The 20,817-nt window shown below is 41.7% G+C and overlaps 1 protein-coding gene across 6 annotated transcripts in view; it reads right to left on the bottom strand.

Moving 5' to 3' along the window:
- ctbp2a (C-terminal binding protein 2a) overlaps positions 1-20,817 on the bottom strand; it is a 112,818-nt gene that overhangs the window by 25,560 nt on the left and 66,441 nt on the right. The window contains exon 1 of one of the 6 annotated variants that reach the window (XM_088917528.1): positions 7,637-8,385. The exons of the other annotated variants lie outside the window; for them this stretch is intronic. Within the exon in view, the coding sequence (XP_088773654.1) occupies positions 7,637-7,658 (22 nt within the window). The 5' untranslated portion in view covers positions 7,659-8,385. Of the gene's footprint in view, positions 1-7,636; positions 8,386-20,817 lie in introns of those variants that run through there. 6 annotated transcript variants of the gene reach the window in all.

Here is a 20,817-nt window from a genome sequence, read left to right as displayed (position 1 = left end):
GTCTGAGTTTGCACTAAAGGACAGGGGTAGGGATGACTGGCTCATCATCTCTTCAAACACAGCATCATTCACTGCTGGTAAAAATACATGCACAAAAAGTGACAGGGGTATTGTTATGGCAACAGATGACAGACCAACCCAGGATATCCTGCCTTTCCGGACTGTGTTCTCCTCTGTCTCTACTCTCTTTTCAACTCTCCCAACCAATTAACTGGGACAGAGGGCTACCTTTTGCAGGATTACCACTGGCTGGCTAATGTAGTATTTCTCCTGTATCTAGGGTTAACTAGGGGAAAAGCCAGGAAGTCCAGCATGAGTTAATAACATCTTAAAGGAATAAGCAAAGTTAAGAAGAGAAAAAGGACATTACTTTACATAAACAGACAACAAGCCAATTCACATAACAAAAACTTTGCATTTAGTGTCATTATAGCATTGTGTGTCATTATATCCTATACCACACTGACCATTACAGTTCTAAACACCATGGTGACCATGGACCATGGTGACTGGTACACTCTGCTCTTCCTCTGCCAGAACTGGATTCCAGTTGCTTGTTGGTTAACAGCATACACAATGCCACATCACAGTGATGAGCTCTATTATGTCAAAAGACTACAGTAGATCTACCATGATGGTAGACAAAGTTTTAAGGAGGATGACATGCTTAGTGCCTGCTAGACTTGTCCAGCTCTTCTCAGTGTACTTATTTTTTGTTACTCTCTTTCTCAGTTTTCTTTCTCTTGAAGACGTCTGAACAAATCTAGCATCTAAGACCTGTTCCTGTGTTTTGCACTGCATGCATGTTCTCTCAACATCTCCTCTGCACTCTGCAGTAGAGCATGGCAGTTCATCTGGAGCACAAGGTTCACTTACAGGGCAAATTGCAAGTTACCCTAAAATAAAAGCAATTTTAGGTCTAGCTGTACTATAGTCTATACCCTTTTTAGGTATTATTTGCATTGTCAACCTGTCTTGCAGTTTTACAGATATCTTACAATGCTTTGTGATAGGCAGTCAGTGATTATTATCATGTCAAGGAGACATGCTTTGTAGCATGTATTAAGGTATAGCTTAATGATCTGTGTTAAAGCAAAAAACTACTACAGTAAAACAAAATAAACATCTATTGTAGGTAGGAAGACCGTAGCAATGTTCCCTGAGCACATAAAAATAAAGTGCCAAGTTGTATAAACTGTTATTTATACAAGCCATGCACTAAAATCAAAATAAAATAAAAGCAGAACAAGCAAATATCAGAACAGCAATGACTTAATATTTAATTTACTGCCTTGAAACATTAAACATTTCTCCAAATCTGAAACACAGAGAATTCCACACTATATACAGTCTATGCTTTGGAAGTACTGATGGCGAGCAGTTCCCATGGTAAGACTGTAATTTTATTTTTACCTTTCCAGAACTACCCAGCTTTGAACCACACATCCCCATTTACACAGTAATTTCACAAAACCAGAAGGCAGATCTTCTATTGTGAGAGAATTCAAAGTTAAGCAAATTAAAATGAATTCTGTGTATCATTATACACAAACTTACCACAGTGATCTCCACTTTTAAAGCAATCGTTCAATACCGCTGAATTTGGTTTTACACAAAAAAGCTGGGATCTGAACAAATTCTTCCCCTAGGATCTTTAAATTTGATTTTGGAACCTAAAACACCGTCTTTTTTAGCTGTTTCAGCCTGTATGTTTGTATATGAGATCCACCAAAAGAAGGTGGCACTTTTGATATTTCCTTGGCAGTTAAGCTGTGAGCTTTTACTCAATAATTTTGAAACTAGAGTGCAATTAACGACCAGTCTGAAAAGCTAAATAGACTACTGTATGTTTTCATTTTAAAGGGCTCTCTATATGGCCTTTAAGCAGTCACCTAAGGAACAACATTTGGTTGAATCTTGTTCAGACTACATCACAGGACACAGGTTCTTCTCAAGAAGGAAAAGCATAATAATGGCCACTAAGAGCATCTGTGGAGTGGACTAACCAAAGAGCAAAAAGCCAGAGATTGTTTTTGTAACCCACAAGACCTCTAAAAGGCAGCTTCTGTTCTGTCACTTGCTAGACTTATATTGCAATAACCATTTAACTTTACTAATGGACTTTTACATTTAGGAATGAGAAATGTATAAACTTACACTCTGGTGTTTTTCTTCTTTAAATTGAATCTAAAATATAAATGAGGAGACATTCACAATAAAATATAATGTTGGAAACTTACATTTCATGTGAACCTTTTCTACCTTCAATAGCAGAGATGTCATTTTTCAACTTAGTCTCTAAAACCTTTACTGGTATGGCCATGTAGCTAGCACACACTATAAAAATCATAAAATAGGTTAAAAAAGATTTAGAAAAAAATATGGACTGTAAAAACACCTGGCCAATGACTTTCAATGTAGACAATGTAAACTAATGAAAACATACTGCAGAGTGTTAATGCAGGTAGGAAAAACAAACTAGGAATATAAGATGAGAAACAACACCAAGCTTGATGAAGCTACCAATGAAAAAGACTCAGGTTTATGTTGACAAATCATTTACATCTTCTAAATAACATGAAAAAGCAATAACAATCCATCAGAATGTTAGGATATAGAGTTATAGGTGCAGAATTTGAATCGGCATTGAGTTATAGGTGCAGAATTTGAATCAAGATGTGTTAAAATTGTACAATGCACTACAAAGATATACAGAACCCTTTGTTCAAATTTTGTTCACAGCATTACAAAAAAGAGTAATGGTCTGTCCAAAGAAGAGTGCTCTGGAATCTGTCCAAAGAAGAGCAACCAGACACCTGATACTGTGTCATCTTTCAAGAAATCGCGGGATGAAATCCTCAAATCAATTAGCTGCTAGCAACCAAACGAGCTAGACAGACGAAATGACCTCTCATTTGTCACCTTGATCATGTTCTGACGTTCTTGATCTGTAAACACTGGGAACCCCTGCACGCACAGGGCATTTCAATACAGGATTGCCAGGTGGGTCTTTTCACATGCCTCAGCCATGAACCCCTACATGAAGATCTACACGCACGATACCGTTCAAAAGGAGGAAGTGGCTTCAGGCCCGCATGCTTCCTGCCCCTGTTCAGCACTGCGCACTTCACCCCTATGACAGCCCCTGCCAGCCGCACTCCCTGGCTGCCCAGACCCGGCAGCATCAGGTTTCCTATCTGCTCCGTCAGTCCTGCTGGACCTGCTCTGCCAGTGGAAACAGGAGCTGGCCCTGCAAAAAGCCTAACTAGAGCAGCTGCAGAGCTTTCCACTTCAGAAGGTGCTCACCCACTTTTAAAAAAAAATCGTATAAGCATTCAGCATGGCAGATATTGTAATCCTGGTACTGTTAGTATAAAAGAAATGTGGACACAAATGTGGGTACAGTACATACTTTGAAATATGAAATTGTGATTTTATGCTCTCTGCTAACTGGTACTGCAGAGCTCAGCCAAAATTGAAAGCCACTTCTATAGCCGTTTAACAGCAACATTCACACCCCTGCGCTTCATGTATTGTGAAACCAGAATGCTGGACAACAGAGTTCAGTTTCTCTTTATGACATTAAAAACCTTGCAGGACTTGAGGCGTGAATCCCAGTTGATCCCCTCTGCCTCAGAGACAGATGGGAAAATGATAAACTGCCACACACATCCCCCACACAAACACCCACACACACAAATGCATGAAGACAACACAGGAAGAGAAATAGTTTTGGTTTATCCAGGCTAGGGTACTGTACGAGTATCAGTCCATTTACTGTATAAAAGGACAGCTGTGCACTTTCAACCCAGCAGTGTATTGTATAAGCTTTATAATTAAAGCTTATACAGTATAAAGCTTAAAGTGGCACTCTGCCACTGACCACGGAAAATCGCATCAAAATATTCATACTGTATGCAAATATTACAGGAGGGGACTTTTACCATGATCTTTTTTTTAATTCAAGTGTGTCTTACATAACAAAGAATACTTCAGAGAGCAGCGGTGAAGCTCTTTCATAAGATGCTCTACAGTACATACAGTACTTTGGCCTCACAGCCTGGGAGAAAGAAGAAGATGCAGTTTTTTTTACTCGGCACCTCACTCTCAGTCTCCACCAGAATCTGTCAGCTATATACATTTTGTTAACCACCAACTGAAAAAAATCTTGCTCTTTACTTGATAAGGAACAAAGATATTCTGCTGTACACACAGAACGCCAAGAGCTGCTTGTAGAAAGCACTACGAAAAGGTATGTCCTCAAAACATCTTTGAGATTATGTGACACTACTTCAGCATTTTCACTCTCAGTTCAAAAGCAGAGAGTATTTCTTGTCTTAAACTCTTGCCCTGTGCAGCTGAAAGCCACACTCAGTTGGACAACACAGCCTGTTCAAAGGCCTTTCCACTATGTTCACACCAACATTTAGCACGGGCTGGAAACCTGTAAATGCAAGAGAGAGCAGAGCATCAAATGGTGACACAACAGCTCAAAGTGGAGTCAGTCCAGTTTCAGTTGCATGTAGATACAGGTCCCTAAGTTTTGCATTATCCTGATTTCCATGGTCCATTTGGCTAGATATACAGTGCATGCAAAGAGCAACTCAAGTGCATTTCATCTTGCAGAAAATAAAACTGAAAAAAAAACAATTGAAAAAAAGCCAATTAAAGGAACAAAAACATACCATGACATGAAGAATTACTGTAGTCATGTAATGCTATGAGAAAATCAATGAAATCTTACATTAAAAGCATCAACACTGTCACAAAACAAACCAGGAAAAACTAAACAGTTCCACCGTATTGAAACCTGTAAGAATGGCACATTTCTAACTTACAGATCCTAAAGCCTGCAGTTAACAGGAATATGCCTTTTGTCAATCTATCACAGTCCTGGGCCTCATCTTCCTGGAACAGTTCAGTCAGACAAATGGGTGTCAGAATACAATTTCCGAGAAGCAACTTCCAGGAGTTTAGCCGGGCAATCGTTTCCACACAGTTTGGCGAAATGTGAGTCTCATTACGAACTGTCACACAGTTCCTTAAACATGGAATGATACAAGTCAATTCAATTAAACCCAAACCAGGGTCTGTGCAACTGATTCTTTTTTTCCAGAAATATGCTGGAATTTTATCCGGCCATCCCTAAAAAAACAAGCAACAGCTGTAATTTCATCCATTTTGATTTAACACTCCACTTTAATTATGCCTAGCCTTTATATAGCAACAGTGAACACATTACACTGTATGTTCAGCTGAAATTGCGGCAGCTGCTGTTGTTTACTACCTGGTTACCCCCAAGGGTCTTTCATCATTGAGATGATGTGATCTCCAGCGATTTGAATAGATTTAATAAACAAGCAGTGCAGTTGGTCGCAAATCAACATGTTGTTTCACATACCTTTTTATTTATACAGTTGTTGCTTTTCCTTTTAATTCAAAAAGGTTCATTTTTTTTCTATGCACACAGCAAATTAATTATTGAAAGTTTCCACAGGGAGCTCAGTATCCCTTACAAAGAAAAACCAAGCTGATGTTGAATTTTGCGGGTGATATTTCAGATTCTCATCTGGCGAAACTGTTGCCCTGCAGGACTGATCAATGCCAGGTTTTAATGGAGCATGACGCTGTGCTAGGAATCCTCCTTTAAGGAGCCAGGCAAATATTTGCTGGCAAACTGGCAAGAGCACTGCCATCAGACTCTTAGGTTACACTCCAAAGCAATTCCCCAGGCACTCTCTACAGCTTACGGAGCACAAGTTCTCAATAAACAGGCTTTCCGATCCATTCCACTGCCGAGATTTGTTATGACAAGCACCTTAATTATTTAATTGAACTCTATAATTAGATAAATTAAGCAATCAAAGAGCTGATTTTCCCATCCTTAAGTGGTGTAGACTAACATGGGCTGCGTGAGTTTTTCACAGTGAGACCCCACATTAAAAGTAAGATCACAAAGAATGAATGCCTCGTTATCCAAAAAAGCTTTTTTTGTGAAATGCAAAACAAGATGTGAATACTCCCAAACTTGTAAGAGGCAAGCCATGTGTACAGAGCTTCATAAAACATTTATTGTAAAAGCTTTTTGTTTGCTGCTTTACAGAAAATATCTTAACAGAGCTAAATGGCTGGTGAACACTTATCTTAGCCTTTTGAAGTATAAACTAGATACTTCACTATTTTAGTGCCTGAAATGGAGTCTGTATCCTGTGTTATTTTATTTTTCCTGGCAAAATCACATCTTTTAACCAAGCCAAAGTGTTTTGGGATTTTTTTTTAAAAAAGGCCATTCCAAATCTGCTTCACCTTTGTTACTCTACAGAATTAACACCGTAGTCCTGTTACAGAAAAAAAAACAGGACATTGTGATTAAACAGATTAAACCTGATTTTAGAAAATGCTGTCAGTTCAACCACCAGACAATTACATAGTCTGTGATACAGTCTTGTGGTTCACTGAACAATAAAAGCATAAAAAAGGAAATGAGAATTATTTTCCATAATGTGATGATGTCAGTCCCAGCAGAGCTTAAAGAGGTTTTATTGATGCTGTTTTCTTTACCTCTCCTCCCTGCTGGAGGCCGAGGCAACAGAGAAGGCCCCGGCCTCAGAATCAACAGCTGTTGCTGGTTACCTAGCAACTACAAGCTCCTAAAGCCGCCGGTACGGGTGGCTCAGTAGTGTGTTTATTCCTGACAGCGGGCTGCAGGCTGCCCTCAACACCTGGCAACGGAACAAGACACCACCTAAACTCAAAAGAGTCACAGATTAAGCCAGACTGACCAAAAAGTGAGGGTACAGATTCGCACGTACAGACAGGTGTAGTATTACTTCCAAGTAAGCCTCAAAACTTATGCTACAATATACAGTTGTGAACAGGGCTCTGACAATCTTTCTTTCCTCTAGGAGTTCCCCTCCCTTAATCGTGGAACCTGGCCAACATTTGCTGGAACATTTCAGTGTCCTAAAAGCACAGACCTCAAGCACACACGTACACATGAGCACCAAACACACATACACATGATGTCACAGTGCAAGATGCAGGACTGAAGTACAGTGTAGTATAAGCTCCTTTTGTTTTGGGTCTCCACCCCCTCACTCCCCCCCCCACACACCCACCCCACAGCACACAAAGCCCGCTTGTCCTCCCAGAGTCTGCTCCACCCCGTCACCACCCTTCAGCCTGCCACTCCAACTGCACCCCTGCCAAGAAAATCAGAGTGCTCCCTGCTAAATGGCACCCTTTGTGCAGCCCGCCGAGGTTCAATCTCCACGGCACAATTGAGGCCAGAAACAAAAGCAGGCGTCAACAGCAGCAGGAAAACACTGGACTTAATTCTTATTAATCTCGGTTGCCTACGTTACGGAGCTTTGAGAGAAAGTGGAGGAGATGAAAAAAAGGCTTCAAAACAGAAAAGCCTCCACTACAGCAGTATATTAAAAAAGTACATCAACTAGCTACGCACACAAACTGACACTCTCTCACCGTACTGAATTACTCCGTTAACGCTGGTGCTGGTGTTAGATGGGGGGAGTGAGGACAACAGATGAATACATCGGCTGCTAGAACCCCCCCCCCCACCCCTACCCACACTTTATTAAACAAACAGCAAAAAAACAGGAAATGCGCCCCTTGCCTGGAAAATGTTGTCTCCACATTCTTCTGATTACGAACCACACATGGCAGCCAAAACAAAAAAAAAAGGAAAAAGAAAGCAGAAAAGAAGATCCTCAGCGTGTGCCCTGGGGGTATCCCCCCCACTCCTCCCTCCCTCCGCTGCTCCTCTCTCGTCCTCAGTCCCGCTCCTGTTGGCTAGGGAAGGTGCCTCCGAACAAGCCCACGCTCTGTCCCCAGCTGCACCATCTTCACACAGAACACCCCTTTCGAGGAGGAGCAGAAAAAAAAAAATCCCGAAACCCCCAGGAACGGATGGAAGAGGGTCAGGAAAAAAGCTTTTGTCCCTTTTATCTGGCTGTGAAGAATAGCCTGCGCTCCGGCACCGCTCGGCTCCGCGCACTCCACTCCAGCTGTATCGTAAACTCTTTAAATCACTCCCTCCCCACTTGGCTGGATCTCTCGAACTGATCGCAGCCTTTCTCTCCCAGCCTTTGTGTGTGTTTAAAAAAAAAATCAAAACAGAAAGGAAGCAAAAAGAATTCTTAAGAACACTGCCCAGGCTTCAGAAGATGCGGCACAGTGCTGTGGGGGATTGTACAAGTCACTGTTGGATTTGTTTCACTCAGGCTCCACACATTTCCCCCTTCCTCTTCTTCTCTTTTTTTTTCATTTTTGATCTGGCCTCCGCAGCATTTTAAGAACGCCAGCCCCTTCTGTCTCTCTCACTCTCACCCACTTGCACTCTTTCCTCTTTCGCTTTCTCTCTCCAAACTAAACATCCTCCACCCCCTAGTGTTTTGACAAGTACGACTTTGAAAGAAACCCTGCCTCACACTACCAACAAATAAACACTCCCCTGACAATGAACTGCGCCCCTACCCCTCCCTTTTCTCACTCTCGTATCACCTGTGCAACAGTCCCCCAGCAGTCAGCCTCGTTATCACACAGACCTCTTAAGATACTTGGAAGTCGACCATTTAATAGCAGATCTGTATTTTAGAAGAAACATGTTTTTTTTTAAATGCATTGATACTAACATCTCAAAAAAGCCAGCAAGAGTCAACAACATCTCTGATGTTCACAGCCTGACTGACTGTCTCAGGGCTACTGACTGAAAAAATGTGTGGCGTGGGTGATTGCCTTAATTTGGGGGGAAAGCAGTTGAGTGCAAAATTGCTCTGTAAGACAGCAAACAGTGAATTCCACAGCAAGAGTGACCTTGCAGCTATTTACCTGCTGGGTGCACCCACCTCCCTGCTTACAGACTTCCTTCCTGCAGCAAACCTCATCAGACAGAGCTGCCCCAGACCCAGCCGAGTCCGGGATTGCAGCTGACCCCCACAGTCTCGGCAGGCTCCTGTCAGTTGGGTCACAGGTCAGAGGGGTGCACGGAGGTGATCTGAGCCCCGTGCCACACAGGACCCTTCATACATTTTCCGATTGAAGCACTCCTAACCAGCCCCATGCTGAAGACTGAGAGGTACCAGAAGGTGGGCTTTTTATCCTGAGGAACCTCTTCTCATCATTCCCTGCTGTGAAGACAGCATGTTGTCTTCTTCGGGGGAGCACTAAAAGATTTAAGCAGAGGCTTAAAGTGGCATTTCCAGACTAACACAGGACTGCAATCTAAAAAAAAAAAACAATGGTAACTCTAAGTGCTACTTTAAGGCTGCAGAGAAAATGGAAACAACCTTTCCTTGTTTTCCATGATGTCGGTCATCCCGCAGTGGAGCACCAGGCCACAGCAGGGAACACACAGAACCCCAGCTGCAGGAGGGCTGTAATGACTGAAACCAGGCCAGTCAGTGAAATGTTTGCAGAAAAAAAAAGATACAAAAATGTGCCATTACTCTACACTGCAAAACTCCACTAACCAAGTGCGCTGTGAAACGCACAGCCTGCAGGAGGGCAAGTGGGAGAGGAAGGCAGCTTCCCCGCGACCCTCAACCCCATTTTTAGTTGATTTACTGAGAACAGTTAAACAGCCGGCATTTCACATCACTGATATGATCACAGGACAGCAGCTGCAGAAAGGACACGGCGTTCTTGTGGTTTAACCTCTTCCTTGCTGAGCCCCTTGTACCCTGCGTATAATGATATGAACTGTACATAAAATTTAAAGATCATATTTTTTCTCAGACCACAGCAATTTTGCAGTCCTCTTCAGATTGTTCTCAAGATATGCCATTTCTATCCTTTTGATGTGTTTTTTTCTGTTTCAGCACGTATTTAATAAAAACCTATAAGGGGTATTAGGTACTATTACAAAAATACAGACACTTAAAATTTGGCTGCAAGTGCAAGTATTGGAAGAAATGGGTATTTTGCAAAAATAAATAAAGCAACTCAACCCATAGAGAACAGCTGTTTGTTAATGCTTTCTCAGCAGTCTGCCCTCTTGAATGCATTAACATGTTTACATCAGCTCTACCACAGCAAATAACTCCAATTATAGAACTGTCATTATGGATCTGTCTTTAGAAATATTCAGAGGCACATCTGTTTCGCCCCTTTGCAATCAGACCTCCACCAGCAACATGGATTAATTGTGCAGGTCATGGCTTACGCCTTGTAGCACATTCATACAGCGCCGCAGTTACAGTAAGTCCGACGCGCTCTTCAGGGGTGAGTGAAGTATCCTCCTCAAACTCTTGCAGGATTTGAGGTAGAGCAGCAGCGTTGTGCACATCGGCAGTTTCACAACACGAGGAGCACTACTTGTCTAAAACAGCCTGGCTTCACACCCAGCATCTTGTAAAGTGACGTCAATGATACGATGTCCTTTGCACTTCTTAAAGGATCTCCTGGTTGCATGGCCTGGGGGATTTGCACACAGAGATTTATTAAAAATAGCCGCAGCCCACAGCAGCATCGACAATAGCCGTCATGATTCACACAATGTGCTCTGCTAGCGTGTCGAAGCTAAATTTAAACCCACAAGCGGAGGTAACACTTAACAATGTGTTCTTCATCACATGGAGGGCTTCACGGGCTGTGACAGCGGCAGCCATTTTAGCGGGACATTCCTAATGACAAACCCTAATGCAGAGGAAGGACCTAAAATGATTTTTTTTTAAATGAGCGTTAGAATCTTGCTTCAGAGGTAATTTTACACTCGTTATGTGATCCCATAGAAAGCAGAGACAACTAGGACAGAAAATATCCTTAATTAGCAGCCACTAAGGCTGCTCATTTCCTGTTTCAGGAGTAAGGCATGCCTGCTGGTATAACACACCATCTGGGACACTTTGGGATGATATTTATTGTGCCTTGAAAAACAATTTGACACAGGAGTCCATTGCCTACGAGTTAAATTGTTGAGCGTGAGATTTAGATTGCAGTGTTCTGACTTGGAGACAGGAGTGACCTTCAGAGGGATTTCATCCTACATTCCAGTTGTGACTTTATCCGCAAAGTGAGCTGTAGGATAGTTACCCTGGATGTCACAGATATTTTGACGAGCCTCACGTGCTCGTTGCTGTTTTTTCTTGAAACTGAGCTCACTCTTCTCAAAGCTTGTAATAAAGTTACCATATCAAAACATCAGAATATCAGAATATCTCTTATCCAAAACTACCTTTTCACCTTTAGGGAAAATCAACCCATGTTCAAGCTCACAGAACAACACAGTTCATAAACTTGGCAAAGAAAACAGATTATTTCAACCTGTAATTCGCTGTAATTTGCTACTTACCTCACACCTATTTTTTCAAAGACATCAAATACGAATTTGAAGACTTAATTAGGAACTGTAATTTTCCTTTCTGGGTCTCACTGCTGATTCTACTGTAGGAAAAATAAAAAATGCAACATTTTCCATCCTACCATTTTCTGTCCGCTTTATACAATGCAGGGTCACGGGAGACACAGGAGCGTCACACATTCCACTCGGCCCTTCTATAGCACAGACAGGCTGAATCCCGAAAGATCCTAATACTGTATATCAACTCCAACAGTACAACTCGACAAGTGACCCCATGCAACAGTTTGTATTCTAGGCAACAACAAAGGTTTTTTCCACAGTCAGTTTCAAATTTAGCCCTAAGACATTTTCAATATTAACATCAGCCAAAGGAGCACACACAGGCATTGCCCTGGGACAGTCATTTTAGTGATTCGCCCGAGCCCGCTACAAAGACACCTGAACCAAGACACAACCTATCCTGAAACACACCAGACAATTCAGAGACGGCTCAAGTTCAGCTTACACAAATGCTTATACTTCATCGATGGCTGTGGAAAGCAAAGCATTTTGCCTCTTCTAAGTGAGACCTGCAAGAATCCCATTTGAAATGAGAGACAAAACCTCAGTGGGACACTGTTGGACTGAACAGAGGAAAATCTGCTTTATTTCATCCACCACATATTTATCTGTGAGCCTCTCATTGTTTAAGTGCTAGCCCCACTGGGATGCACCTGCACTGGCAGCAGCCAATATAAATAAACCCAGGGTGTATTTACATGGCATCTTTTCACAGGCCAGCTAACAAAATCAAATCAATACTGACTTGGAGCCTTTTCTTTCCTATTTAAGTAAGGAGGGAAAAAATAAGCAGATTACAGAGCAGACATGCAGATCTGAAAGGCACCAGAGGCCCTTCTCCACACTTCGTTTGCACAAGGGAAGACACGACAGATCAGCTGGAATTTAGGAAACACAAAGACGAGGCGTGTCAAAGAAAACTATTTGTACCAAAAATCAGAAAAAAAAAGGAGCCCATTGACAACACAGACCCTCCAGGAATAACATTAGATCATTCCACAGTATTTCCTCCTGCACCGTCCCCACCCCAGAGGGCTGCAAAATGTGCCGAAAATATGGGAATTACAGCCACAAATCACAGACCAGCCAAATGCTGCTTGCCTGTGTCACCCCCCTCCTCCCCCCGCAGAAAAATAAAAAAAACGGAGGGAGGGAACGAAGGAGAGGAGGGACAGAGAGAAGGCGCTGCTGCTGCAGGTGTGCTCCAGATGTGGGGTCTCGCTGGGTGGTGCCACTGCTCAGTTTTTCGGGAACTCGCCTTTTCCCCCTTCTCTGTGACAGGAGCCATCTGGCGTGGTGCAGTGTGTGAAACACGCCAGCCCTGCTCCCGTCACTGGGTGACAGCGTGCATTTACAAAGAACACAGCACAGGCGGGAGAGAATTACCAGCTACCACACCCCTCCCCCGTCTCACAAAACTGCCATGCAACTATTAATCTTCAGGCTCTCCTGACACAGCTGTTCCCTATTATAATAAATAACTGGGTTTCTGTTTAGTTAAACCCTTGCATTGAGGCAACACAGCTCACTGATCATTATTACATAAAACATTGCTTTTATCATACCAGGCTTTGCCACTCTGCCATGAGAAGAGATTGTTTTATCCAGTCACAAGCTGAAATTACATCCTCAGTTGACACGAATCCCTCCTCTCGCCAGAGGTGAACAACATGCACCAGGAACCACAACTGTGAAACCTAATCTGCATTGTTTTTCAGCGAACACACCTCAGAATACCTAGAAATGACTGAAGCCACTGCTGTAAAATAAATTACTTCTGGGTTGTGCTATAGTTCCTAGAAGTTAAAAGAGTATTCTCCAAACAAATTTAACCAGCCTAACATCTGGAGTCGAAAATAAACTGCATTGTTACACGATGAAGGCATTTTCCTGAAATCAATCTGGTTTAATTGTTTACTAATATAAACTGAAAGACATAGTGGGTAAGATCTCAACAGCGAACGCATTTGCTCCCTCTCCCATTTGATTTATTAACAGGCTTTCCAAATGCAGTTTAGCAGTCCTCCCCTCCCATGAAAGATGGGAGCTGTCTTGTTTAATTAGCAGGAAGCACCAGCGAGATTAGCGTTTGGGGTAAGAGGGGCGCTTTTACTCGACACGGGATGGGAGCCATTAATGTAACTGAGCGACGAAACGTGGCATTCCCTGACAGCCCTGATCCTTCCGTGTGCGCACCAGCCAAACGTCTAAGTACACAAAGACCCGCAGATGTTTAGTTCCTTTACTGCAGGTCAAATTCAAAGATGTTTTCACACAAACATGCATTCAAAGAGAGCAAAGGCTCAGGCTACCGAAAGGACTGTGGATTGACTCCAAAGGGCAATCAACAAATGATGCTGCTTTCACAATCGGAACGATTTCAATTGTTGGTCAACAGACCAGAAATGTGAAAAGACTTGCGAGTGTACATGATCTTTACTGAAAGTTCATGATGTCTTCTTTCCTGCAGAGGTACAGACATTGGCCTGTGCGGCCACAGGAGCAGCTGGGCAGCATACCTGTGTCACTGAGTGCTGAGCACTGAATCTATGGGATGTATTTCATGACAGCCCCTGTTCATGCCACATGTAAGAGAGAGGGCATTCTGTCCATGGCCATGCCATTGAAATGGGTGAAAGAAAAAGGTTGAAAGATGAAATTGATGAAAAAATGAAATTTTCATTACTATTAGTAACAATAACACGGTCCTATGCACTTTAATAAGAATGTATATTTTCCCAATTTCTTTACTCATTAACTGTCATGTCTCAGGGGACGCAAAGCTGCCATTACCTCACGCTGTCAGACCATTTCAATGAGCGCAGAAATTATTGAGAAGGTTGAGTTGCGCAGAAAAAAAACAGCAAACACATGAAAAAACATACCACCACATCAGCCTTAAGCGTTCCATGAATTGAGCAAGACCTTAACTTAAAGTTCACTTCTTCTGATGACTCTAGAGAAAATAAGCAAAAGCTGGTAATCAACATGGAGTTATGAAGATCCAGGGTTCTCGGCCAGTAAAAGTGATTGCTAGGGGTGCGGTTTGAGTTGTTTGGCTCAGATGTTGCCAGTTTGAGTCTGGATTGTGTCACTAGCCAGAATTTCCTAACTGGCAAACCAACAGGACCAGGGTGTGCATTAGCCCTCACAGGTCCTCTCAGTGCCAAGAGCAACTACCAATACATTTTGGGCACCTACAGTATTAAAGCAATGCCAGTAAGAGACTGCCCCACTCATACGGTTGGCACTAATGCTCCTACCAGAGACTGTGGAGAATACGGAATGGCTCCTACTGGTGGGCAGGATCAGAGAAGCAGATCTAATGACCTTCATTTCCTCTGTGCATTACAGACGTCACTGCTGGAAAGCTGAATCTTAAAACAACAGGTGATTCAAAATTGAGTGCATATGGAAAAAAATAATAATAAATAAGAGACAAAACCTCTTTTAAAATTATTCACCTGGATCCTCCTCCAAGTATACTGAAACTGGCATTGCAGCAGATGTACTCCAGGCAGGGGAGATTATAGTGCAAGGGAAAGTTTAGCTACAATGCCAGATGTTTTTGGGAGTTGTGAGAAGCGCACCCAGAGAAAACCCGCATGAATGCAGTCAGAACATGCAAACTCCACACAAAAGGTGCTCCAGACCAGAATGGACCCCAGTACTAACCACCATGTCACACAGATACACAGTTTGTAGCTATTTTTTAAGAGTTTCACATGCCAAAAATAAGGAGGCACCAGAGTACAAGGCTAAAGGAATAAATCATTCAGTAAGGGAAAACCATACACTTAAAAGCATACCACAAAGTATAGGTTGCATTAGCTCCCTAAATCAGGCTCTTCGAGGTTCCTCTCTAAACATTTTTACATCTTTGATCATAGCAAGTCTGTTCTTGCAAACGTTCTGCTTTTATAAGATCACCGTGCACCTGTAAAATTAATAATAATGAAGGTCTTGACAATAGGTACTTTAAAGATCCTTTTCACATCGGTTAGTAAAACGTCACATTGTGAAGTGACTATGAAGAGCCTTAGATTAGAAGAGGGTCATGTATTCAGTCATACAACAGTTTAATAGATCTAATGTTTAGTTTAATTAATATGCAACTGAACCTTACCTATGAAAACAAATCAACTAACCATCACTACATAAGTGGTCATTAGCTAAGGCTTAAAATGCTGTGTCCTTTGTTCATGAATGGGTAACTAAGAATTTGTTTGAGTGGATGTGATGTGGGTTTGCATTATGGTGTGTTGGTCTATGTTGAAAGCGGTAGGCAGGATTAAATATAAAAAAGTTTAAAGTAAAACAAATAAGGAAATTATTAAAAAACTGGCATGTCAAAGAAAAAGGAACACAATGTTAGGTAATCACAATCACAATCCTAGTTCGCTGAATTACTAAAATTGACTCTTCTGACCAGCAAATGAATGTTGATGGAGTAAAATACTGCTGTGCAAAACACACGATCTCCTCTTCGCCAGTGATTTCTATATATTTTTAACAGGGAGAAAAATGGATATGAACAAATGTAATAAGTAAATAACTTTAAAGAATCTTACAAAGATACCTCTCATGACAATTCTGACAATTTGCAATTCTGTTCTATTCCACACATGTGAGACTGGCCCAGCTGCTTTAGAATTGTAATTCAATATCCATGAGGTTTTCATTTTCAGGCCATGAATAATTCAGAGTGATCTGCCTGGCACAGAGAATGAGATAGGAGACAAAGGGAAGATGGAGAGGTGTGAGAGAAAAATGCAGCTCCTGCTTCATGACTTTCACAACGACAGAAAAAAAACACAGCTGTCCTGGCCCTATTTCATACTATTTCGTTCCCTCCCTCACTTCCATCTGCATCTGAAACCATTTTGGGAGAATCCCTGCAGACGTACCATTGCAGACTGCAGTGACACACATTTTATGAGGAATGGTAATTTTTTTAAACTTGCATTTAGTCCAAAAAAGAAACTCGAGAGTACAGAGGAAAAATACAAATACTTCAGTGTGGTATAAACTGAGGAGCTGTCAGCACTTCTTTCTTAAATACCATTTCTGATATTTGTTCAATTATCCTTTTTTTATTAAAGATGCTGGATGAACCACTGTAGGATTTGAATCCTTTTGTTAACAACCCATATAGAGGAGTAGAGGAGAACATGCATTGCTATTTTCCCAGAACTGCCACCTTAACTAGCCTTAATAACCATCTCAGCTGCAGATCTCTCCCAGTATAAGTTAGCAGCATGCAGGAAACTAGTTTATAGCATTCCGTTAGGGGGCTGGATATGAGAGAGGATACAGTGATAGCATAAGTTATGTGTTTTCATGCCATGAATATTCACAGAGGAAAAGGTACATAAACCCATTTCTTCTTGAAGCTGCCACATGTATCAGTAAGGTACATACAGTACCATATTATTACAGCAGCACCAGTGAAAGTAAGTACTGGTGGCATATATCAGCTAATGGAAGCCATATTGTACTAGCCCAGGACGAATGATACGAATGAATGAGATAAATAAGGAATCACTGCTAGGGCAGTTTTCTGAGGAAAATCAAGCCCTGCTCTTTTCTAAATGAACAAACACAAAGAAAATATTCCCTAACCTTACTGTGGAATGACACAGCTTTTATTTTCAGTTTTAGGCATCGACAGCTTTCAGTTAAGTGCCCAGCTCTAGTGGAGCCATTCTAAAACAAGAAACTGCATCCTGTTCCCTCTACATCCAGACCAGGGTAGAAGCTGTGCTGGTTCCTGGCCACACTGTTGGCATGATGAGTACAGTTAGTACAGCATGTCCAGTATTCACTGGCAGCACGAGGTCTCTAGTTAGGCAGTCTGACAGTGTGGGAGAACTCAGCCAGGGCAAACTATTATCAGGACATGTACTTGCAGGATTCCATCTGATTTATTAATTCATTAATTTTTCAAGATGGTTTGCAGAGTAGTTAATCCTAATGCATCGATTTGCAAAGATTAACAATTTATACAGGGCACACCCCTGGTATTGAGGTTTGTAGAACAAAAAGGCCCTTGCAAGTCACATTGTACTGATGCATATTTAATAGAATGAGTGAATATTTCCCAGATTTTAACCATGCTATTGTTTTAAAGACACTTTCTCACACCAGTCATGTCCCAGCTACTCTCTGATACTGTAGTATGGCATTGCTGTACATCTCATCAATTTGTTTCTACTGATAAAATACAACAGGTTTCGTGCAAACTACGCAGGGCACAGAAGAGAGTCATGTTTTCTGCAGATCTTCATAATTCAGGCTGTCTGATTACAATACCCAAAGACTCATTAATAAGACTGTCACCAGGGTAACGGGGAAAAAGTGTAATAACATATAGGGAAGTCTGGAAACAGGTGGTTGAGGCACCAGCTGTGGGCTTCTTAAAAAAGCAGCTATTGGTATTTTACACTACCAGCAGAGCAAGATGGGTCAAAAGATTATTTTTGAAAACTCTTTTTACTTTTTTATATAATGTCACACACATACAAAAAAAATAAAAAACGTATTATTTTGTTGTTGTTCAGTAGGATTAGACTTAATTCAGACTGGACTTCAGTCGGGCAAGTCTGTGATGATTTCAGAAAGACGCTTCTGTAGTACAGATGGTAGATGAGATGTTGTCTAGAGTAATTCCACTTTCATGACCATAAACTCACAAACGGAGCAGCCTGTCAGCGCTGCAGTCATACTGCTACAGCTCGATTTAATGGAACATCACTAGAGAGAACCCAGGAGCTGCTGGGGACACACTACCACAGCCCACGCGTCCCGATGCAGACAGCTCTAACTTAGAAAGTTGATTTTCACTTTTGTCCCTTTCCCTCCCAGCCCCAAAGAGCTGGAAAAGAAAAAGGCGACAGACTGCCAAATCGGGCACAAGGAGCACGCTGTGCCCTCCGTATGGCTGCAGTCCTGAAAAGGAAAGGCAGCCTTTGTCATATTGAGATAGCATCTGATCAGAACCAGCGCTTCTGCAGCACAGCGGGACATCTGGCGGGGAGGAGACACACTCCCAATTCCACCCCCTCCCCCTCCGCACAACCACACACGGGAAAAGAGACCATTTATCACAACCAGAGGATGATGGAACCTAGTGTTGTGATGTCTTTTCAGAAGCTGGGTGCCTTGTTAGCATTTTACACAAATCAATCAATCCCTTCTGAGCACATCTTAATTATCCTCAGACTAACCCAGAGCTCATTAAATGGTTCCAGGCAAACATCTTTTGAAAGCAAAATTAATGAAGGTTAGAGTCCTATGAAAAATCCTTTGACCCTATATTGACTGGCAGTTAGGAGAAGAAGAATACTTTTTTTTGCACTGGTTGACAGTTACTCCCTCTCTAGCTGATGAATAATGGAATTTGTGATTTAGACTAACACATCTTGTTTCAGAAAAGTCTAGTGTCCAGTAGTTAGAAATTGTACATCATAACTGACTGCTTCTAAAGTGTTTGGTAGTCATACTCGTGGAGAACATTAGCAAATAGAAAGTTGAAAGGGCAGTATATATTAAGAGGTAAAATACAGAGTAACATTCCAAACAAGAAACCAGTTGGTTTCCATTGCAACTGGTGTGGCACCAGTCATGCTTGTTGGAAACATATGGACTTTTTAGCATTTTGCAGAAACTTTCCTAATTTCACCTCAGTTGTCAAATGCCACTGCAATTATTAGCAAAGTCAAGCAACTTCTTTCATGTAATTAAAGTTGTTGTCAAAATCATAAAAATCCATTCAACCAAATTCAATGCAGCACAACTTGTTTAAGTCCTTACTTTACTGACTTAATTTGGCCTACAGTGAACTAACTGTATATGTAAGTAGTTCAGTTTACGGACGGGCTTGCAAAGATAGTTAAGAGCTGAAACTGTCACTTTACTTAAACTGAGGAACAAAGTATGCAGTAGGCTGTCAGATAATGTGTAACTGATTCACTTTGGGTTCCTTACAGCCATTACGTTAAAGCTGAAATAGCTGAACTGCGATCTGTCACATATGATCAGTACTGCAAACATATTCGTACTGAAACTGGTTCTGTCATTTTCTGTGACAACTGTCAGGTTTCTCTGAAATCCACTCCTTTAAACAGACATCGGTGGGGAGGCTCCTGAATGTCACCAGGTTTTTAATTTATAAAGCAGTAGACCATATATTTAGATAATTGTGATGAACAGTGATTATTTAGCTGAAAGGTTAAGGGACAGTAAAGCAAAGTCTTGCTTTGGGTTCCACATACCCTTATGAGACAGCATTGTTCCAAATTAAGATAATTTTAAGTACTGCGACACCACACAGATGCTCATCTGATGGATCTGCAAAATGCATCCCAGACTTCACAGCACTGACTGAAACATGTACTCACAGGCATTACACTGAGACTTGGTGAGTGGAGGACAAATAAACATACTTGATTTTAAATGTACAGTACATAACATAAATTATGTTATTTAAACTGCCCGTCATCCTACATTTTCTTTGGAGTAGGTATTGGGTTTGACTTAAATCCAATAAGTGATCTTGTGCTTAAAGAAGCTGGGGAACTCTGCTCTACAGGAATGAGAGACATGTCAGGCACAGTGAAAGATGCACCCAAAACTCGAGTTGCTTTTGCTCTATGGCTGTCGGGCTCCTGCTTGCTCTTAATAAAGACACAAATTAGGCTGATCAGCTGTTCTCAGTTATCACCGGTCTGCACAGCAAGGCATTCTGCAGTGGCAGGCTGTGTGGTTTCACACTGTCAATAAAACCTTCACTTAGCTGACTTGCTCTATTATCAACAGCGCAAATCTCGTTTATTCATTTATTTTAAATGAGTCAGCAAAGACCTAACATCTTATTTCGCAACGAGACCTTTAAGATTCTGTTGGTGATCAGCTAGCTGTTTGGTGGACACAGGACTGTCTGTAATTCGCCTTATGCCAAAACCCTACCAAACACATAAACAGGCATCACATTGGACGTCACCTAGCAGCAGGTATTGCGTCATGCGATACTGACCTGAGCTGATTCCCATGTGGCTGACTGACACATCCATGGCCAATATAAATCCACACCCCACATAAGAAGAGATGAACTGCAGCCAAGCAGTTCAATTCAGTCCTTTAATGACATTATTAATGAGCTGCTTATGTTTTTATCCAACCGCTGGAGCCTGCGCTAATTTAATTCTGTGCCCTGCCCCTTTAGAGAAGATTCCACACCTGCTGTTTCTGCTGTACTTTGTACAGTGTATACAGTCTGGTACTCACCCTGGCTATTTCACCCCACATTTGTGGACATAATCAGATTTTCTAGTGTACTTCAAACAAATGCCTGGTTAACAAAATCTCTTACCCAGACTGATAAAATGAAGTAAAATCGACAACAGTTACAAAAGGTCTGGAGTAAAACAATTTTTATC

The sequence above is a fragment of the Atractosteus spatula genome, chromosome 5, assembly GCF_055471065.1.
Source record: "Atractosteus spatula isolate fAtrSpa1 chromosome 5, fAtrSpa1.hap1, whole genome shotgun sequence".
NCBI classification, from domain to species: Eukaryota; Metazoa; Chordata; class Actinopteri; order Semionotiformes; family Lepisosteidae; genus Atractosteus; species Atractosteus spatula.
The sequence above is the reverse complement of the archived record's forward strand: the minus strand, read 5'-3'. Positions and strand labels throughout refer to the sequence as shown.